We start from the raw sequence: 6000 nt of genomic DNA, 5'->3' as shown, positions 1-6000 counted from the left end.
AAGAAGAAGAAGAAGAAGAAGAAGAAGAAGAAGAAGAAGAAGAAGAAATATGTAGCAAGAAGGTAGCTTAAAATCTCAATGGTAGAGCAGATGCATAGCGTGCATGAGGCCGAACACTGCAAAAAGATAAAATTCTGGACTGAGACCTGGCTTCTAGTGGCCATGAGCTTTGCCCTATGAAACAGGACATCTACAGGATGTGAGACAGCTCATGGCAAAGCTGGAGTCTCCCACAAGGCAGGACAAGGTGTGTACTGTGCAACACAAGTAGAGGAAAACTCAACCCCTTTCCTGGCAATAAAAATGAACCACAATAGGGAGTATCTGGAAATCATTTTTCTAACAGGAAGTTTTCTATAAAATAAGTTCCAGAAAGCTACTGTCAGAAACAGATTTGAGCACGGATTCCACACATAATCTGTAAAAGCTGTTTTCCTTTCTTTGAATTACTTTATGTGTCTACAAAATCATTGGCCTTTTGTCCCAGTCTTTGATTTAGTAGCATGCCCCACCAAGTTATAAACATCCTGTTCATAAATGTAGAGGGCAAAACTCCTTGCTTGCCTGTGATTCTGCAAAATGCCATTATCTCAAAGAAAAAGAAAAAAATCCCTGATATGTAATTCTTTCTGAAAGGAAGGTCCATATTGATATTATGTGTGATTCTAAGATGTATTTAAAAAATCCTCAAAGATCTCTGATTTTATACAGATCACATACTGACAATGCAGTTATAAATTTTTAAAAAAATAATTGTTCTTTCAAGAGAGGCTTGATTCCAGTCTAAGTAAGCAATTCTACAACAGACCCACTAAGAAGAAAGAAATAGATAACTGCCTTTTGTTGCCACTTAACTCACAGTAGCCAAAATTAAGGTCATTTAACAAAATCTTAAAAACAAAACTCTAGTAAGTTATTATCATACAGCTAGGATACTTTCCCCTCTCTAAACTCTTGCTTATGACTTTAAATGGCACAAAATCTACCCTTTGAGTTTGATACTTCTGATATTTAAAGGGGCATCACACATATAGCAAATGTACGTTATATTCAGGAGGAATGTCACACCAAATATAAACTACTTTGAGGGCATTATCTTCAGAGCGTGTTATAAGGTCTCTCTAAGAAGACCTGGAACTAGGGGATGAAATTGCATCTACCAGAAGGCCTTGTAGCAGCTTCTCTATTAAATAAGTTAGAAAGTTGAATGCCATCCATGTGTGAGGTGCAAAACCTTTGGGTCATTTAATGAGGTGTCAGAAAGCATCCTTTGAATCCCTAAACACTACATAGAATTCCTTAGTTTATTTATTTATTTTTTTTAATTTTAGGTTTGGAGAGTCCACCAGCATATAAGCCAGGCTTCAATCAACCTATGATAGTTTTGAGGTGTTGTCAAGAAGAGATAATTTCTTCCCATACCTTCTTTGCAATCATGTTTGTTCTCGTGCAACACAAATCCATTCCGGCACTGACACATGTAACTTCCCATTGTGTTGACACACTCGTGTTGACAGCCACCATTATCCTTTGAGCATTCATCCTTATCTAGCAAAGAAATATTTAGCAATTGTTACCAGTTTTCAAAAATAAGTTTTAAATAATGAAGACATGAGGTACAGAAAGGCAAAAGTACAACCACAACAGAAAGCTAAACAAGTTTCCAAGATATGTGTGCAGTCTGTCTTAAAAATTGCTTAATGTAATTATGGTAATTGTTTTGTTGTCATTAATTTTACAGATATACATAGACTTAATTACTTTGGGCATTTCACAACAAAGGCAGAAAAAAAGGCATTCATAGTTCATTCCAAACATGGGTCTAAATTTATGTATTTTAAAGAGTGATCTGGTGCTGGGTTACCTCACACAAGATCTTTGATCTTTTCTTGTTCCCACTGCTTATCTGCAAATTTCATGATTTACTTATTTTTAATTACTGAGTAGTATTCCATTGTATAAAAGTACCACAATTTCTGTATCCATTCCTCAGCTGAGGGATATGTAGGTTGTTTCCAGCTTCGGGCGATTATGAATAAAGCTGCTATAAACATGGCTGGGCAAATGTCCTTTTTGTATACTTGAGAATATTTTGGATATATGCCTATATATATGCCTATATTTCCTATAGCTGGATCTTGAGGTATCACTATTCTGAATTGTCTGAGAAAGCGCCAGATTGATTTCCAAAGTGGTTGTACAAGTTTACATTCCCACCAGTAATGGAGGAGGGTTCCCCTTTCTCTACACCCTTTCCAGCATGTGTCATCACTTGAGATTTTTATCTTAGCCATTATCTTCAATATAGGATAAACATACTAAAATCTAAGTCCTAAAGAAGCTATACAACAAGGAAGACCCTAGGGAAGATGCTTAATCCTCCCTCAGAAGGAAAAATGCAATAGACATCGGAAGCAGAGAAAGACAGGGAACAGGACAGGAGCTTAACACAGAGGGCCTCTGAAAGATTCTACTGATCAAGGTATTGAAGCAGAGGCTAAAATTCATAGCCAAACTTTGGGCAGAGTACATGGAATTTTATGAAAGAAGGGGGATATAGAAAGACCTAATGAGGACAGGAGCATCAAAAGGAGACCAACAGAGCCAAAAAGAAAACAAACAAACAAACAAACCCTGAGCCCTGGGGGCCCTGATACCTCAACCAAGGACCATGTATCTAGAAGACCTAAAACCCTTGCACAGATGTAGACCATAGACTCAGTCTCCAAGTGAGTTCCTGCCAGAGACATTAACTCAGAGGCAGGCTCTCTGATCATCTCCCAATGGGGGTTGCAGCCTTGCCAAGCCACAGAGGAAGCTGATGCAGCCAGTCCTGATGAGACCTGATAGGCTAGAATCAGACAGAAGGGGAGAAAGACCTCCTCTATAGGTAGACTAAGGGAGGGACATAGGGGGAGAAGAGGGAGGGAGGGATTGGAAGAAGAAAGAGGAAGGTACAGCTGGGATACAAAGTGAATAAGTTGTAATAAATAATAAATAAAAAATTTAAAAAAATAAAAGAGTTGTGTGGTAGGTCAGTTTATTAATAAGTCATCCCCTAAAAGGCTTTTGGTATGTGATAAGTAAAACAACAGTTAGAATAGGAAATGAATAAAAACTTTTAGAAATAGCCAGCATATTCACTACAGGGAACAAAGCCAAACTGGATTAACAGGCAATCAGTCCAGTGAGAGCAGCAGTTATCACAGGATGAGAATGAGCTGTCATTCTAAGCCCAGCATTTCCATATAAATCCAACTGGAAGCCTGTCCCTGATGCACATGTAATGCAATATCTTTCAGATGCTCCTTCCACCCATGAAAACAAAAACGGCACAACAATCTCAGGTTGGCTGAATCTGAATTCTACAGCTGATATTTTCAGCAAGAGCTAGTGAGCTTATAGTAATATATGAAACAATCTAATTTTCTTGATTTCATCTGATAAGTGTGTTTCCTGTAGAAGGGACTTGGGGGAAATAGGTTTGTTAATAACCTTAGAACAATTTAAAAATATTTAATTTAGTATTCATACATGCATATAATGTTTGGACCAAATCCAGCCTGGCTCCCACCCTTGTTTCTCATATCCCACCACCGCTTTTCACTCCTAACTTCCTATGCGCTCTCTCTTTGTCTCTCTCTGTCTCTCTCTCACTAAATGCTCACTGAATCCACTTAACATTCCCAGTATGTGCAGGACTAAAAGGACATCCACTGGAGTATGTTCGGCATATCAAAGGTCACATCCTTGAGACAAGCTGACTTTCTATAGCAGCTATCAATTACCAAGAATTTCTCAATTAGTAGGTAGGGCTTAATGGCCACCTCCCTCCTCCATGCTGGGATTTTGTATGGCTTGAGATTATACACGTCTTGTACATGCTGTCATAGCTGCTGTGAACTCACAAGTGCAACTGGCCTGTGGTATGCAGAAGACAGTTTTACTAGAGTTCTCCTCCGTCTCTGACTCTTACATTCTTTCCACTCCTCCTTCCTAGATTATTCCTGGCCTTCAGCATTGGCTATCAGATAAGGATGTCCCACAGAAATCAGGAAATGAGTAAGGGTCCATGGAGGATGTAGTGATCTAAGGGAAGGGAGTTAAAATGCAAATGCTATAAAGGTGGAATGAGGAATAATGGAGCAATAAAGTTTAAGTGGGGTGTAGGATAGGAAGGCAGGGTAGATAAGTATGAGGAGAGATAACTAATACTAAAGAACTTTGTAAAGTTATATAGAAACCTACTTTCATAGGAGCTTTGTCAAATATGTATATACATGCACGTAAAAAAAGAGTCCAATTGGAGTTAGCCAATAATGAGAAACAACGGCTTTTCTAGATACACATGGACTTATCAAACATAAAATCAATTAACTTAAAATTTCTTCTGACTAATATTTTATAATTACCTAGAATTGATACATGAAAATTGTATTAATTTCTCTAAAATGGAAGGGACAAATCATTTTAATTTCTCAGATAAGTTTTCTAAAACATACTTTTTATCCTTCCTGTTAAATGTAAAAGTACATATTTAAAAGCTATGACTTTGTAGCCAGTTCTGAAGATACCTGATAAACCAGTATCAGATGAAAGGGGAGGAGGCCCTCTCCAATCAGTGGACTTGGAAAGGGGCAGGGAGGAGATGAGGGAGGGACGGTTTGGGAGGGAATGAGGGAGCAGATACAGCTAAAAGCTATGACTAAAAAAACTAGAATTACTGTGATTATTCTATTAGGCATATCAAAACTAATACTATGCATATCAATTTTGCTGAATACATTAAAATTTGAATACATTTGTTTGTCTTTATTCCTGATGAATAACTTCTTGCAATAGAACTTAATTTTTTTTTTGTTCATCTGAAATGCAAGTTTATTTTATTTTTCTCTTTAGTTACATTTTGTTAATTCTGTGTCCCAGCTGTATCCCGCTCCCTCATTCCCTCCCCAACCCCACACTCCCTCCCTGGTCTCCTCCTTGCCCCTTTCCAAGTCCCCAAGTAGTTTTCCAAAGTAAGGGGAACAAGAACTTAATTTTTAAATAGTTTTCCTTTTTGGGTAACATAGAATAATATGTTACCCAAATGAATTGATACAATTCATTTTATAATAAATGTTTAAGTTTTCTAGAAATTTTTATTCTAAAGCATGTAAAAATATCTCCATATATTATATTCTTGATTAGAATTTCATAGATTATAATAATATATAATTCTAAATAATAAAATAACAACTTTAGTTTTCCAAGAATAAAAATTTCAGACTAAGGCTTGATAAAAACATCTCTGTATATATATTAAAGTACCATGCATATTCAACTGTCTGCCATTAGATAATTCAAAACTAATTCAATTATATTTTCATCATAGGTCAGTATTTTTCACCTCTTACCATCCCTTATTTGCACGTCATGAAGCGACTTATGTCAAATACAAATTTACCCTCCTTTCCTGGAGGCAGATGTACTACTTATTTGACATAAAGACCCAAGAGTTTAGGTGTACTGTAGATCTAATTATGTATCCAAACTATTTTAAACCTGAATCTGAAAGATTTCTAAGACCTTCCATTGGAACTAAAAGAGAATAGTGGAATTTTATTTTCTCTTACAATTATTGTGGTTTTTACCAAGTGGCAATCTATTAGAGAAACAGAAAGTTGCCAAGGTCATGGCTGACTCTTATGGTTAAACAAATGGCTGGCAGACCAAGAAAAACCAAGGAGTAGATACACTGTGGCATGGAGCAATGTGTTTAATTCCTTCGATGTCGCAGCCCTTAGATGAACACATACAAATGAACGTAACAATAGAAGAGTGGGGGCTTCAGTTGTCTCTTTATCTAAATTATTTGTTACACTCATTGACATCACTCTACACAATAAACCTGTGTGATGTTTTTCAAAATTAACATATTATATAATCTGTATACACAATTTTTTAATTAGAGGATTGACATAAATACCAATATCAGACTGGCTTCTTGAGTATGATTAT

At 36.6% G+C, this 6000-nt stretch overlaps 1 protein-coding gene across 1 annotated transcript in view; it reads right to left on the bottom strand.

Annotated features, from left to right (window-relative positions):
* Positions 1–6000, bottom strand: part of Tll1 (tolloid like 1) — a 125889-nt gene that overhangs the window by 38857 nt on the left and 81032 nt on the right. The window contains exon 17 of the mRNA XM_055597887.1: positions 1423–1548. Coding sequence (XP_055453862.1) covers positions 1423–1548 — 126 coding nt within the window. The remainder of the gene's footprint in view (positions 1–1422; positions 1549–6000) is intronic.

This window comes from Psammomys obesus, unplaced genomic scaffold, assembly GCF_907164565.1.
Source record: "Psammomys obesus unplaced genomic scaffold, mPsaObe1.curated_primary_1811, whole genome shotgun sequence".
Classification (NCBI taxonomy): domain Eukaryota; kingdom Metazoa; phylum Chordata; class Mammalia; order Rodentia; family Muridae; genus Psammomys; species Psammomys obesus.
This window is presented reverse-complemented; position numbering and strand designations above follow the sequence as displayed.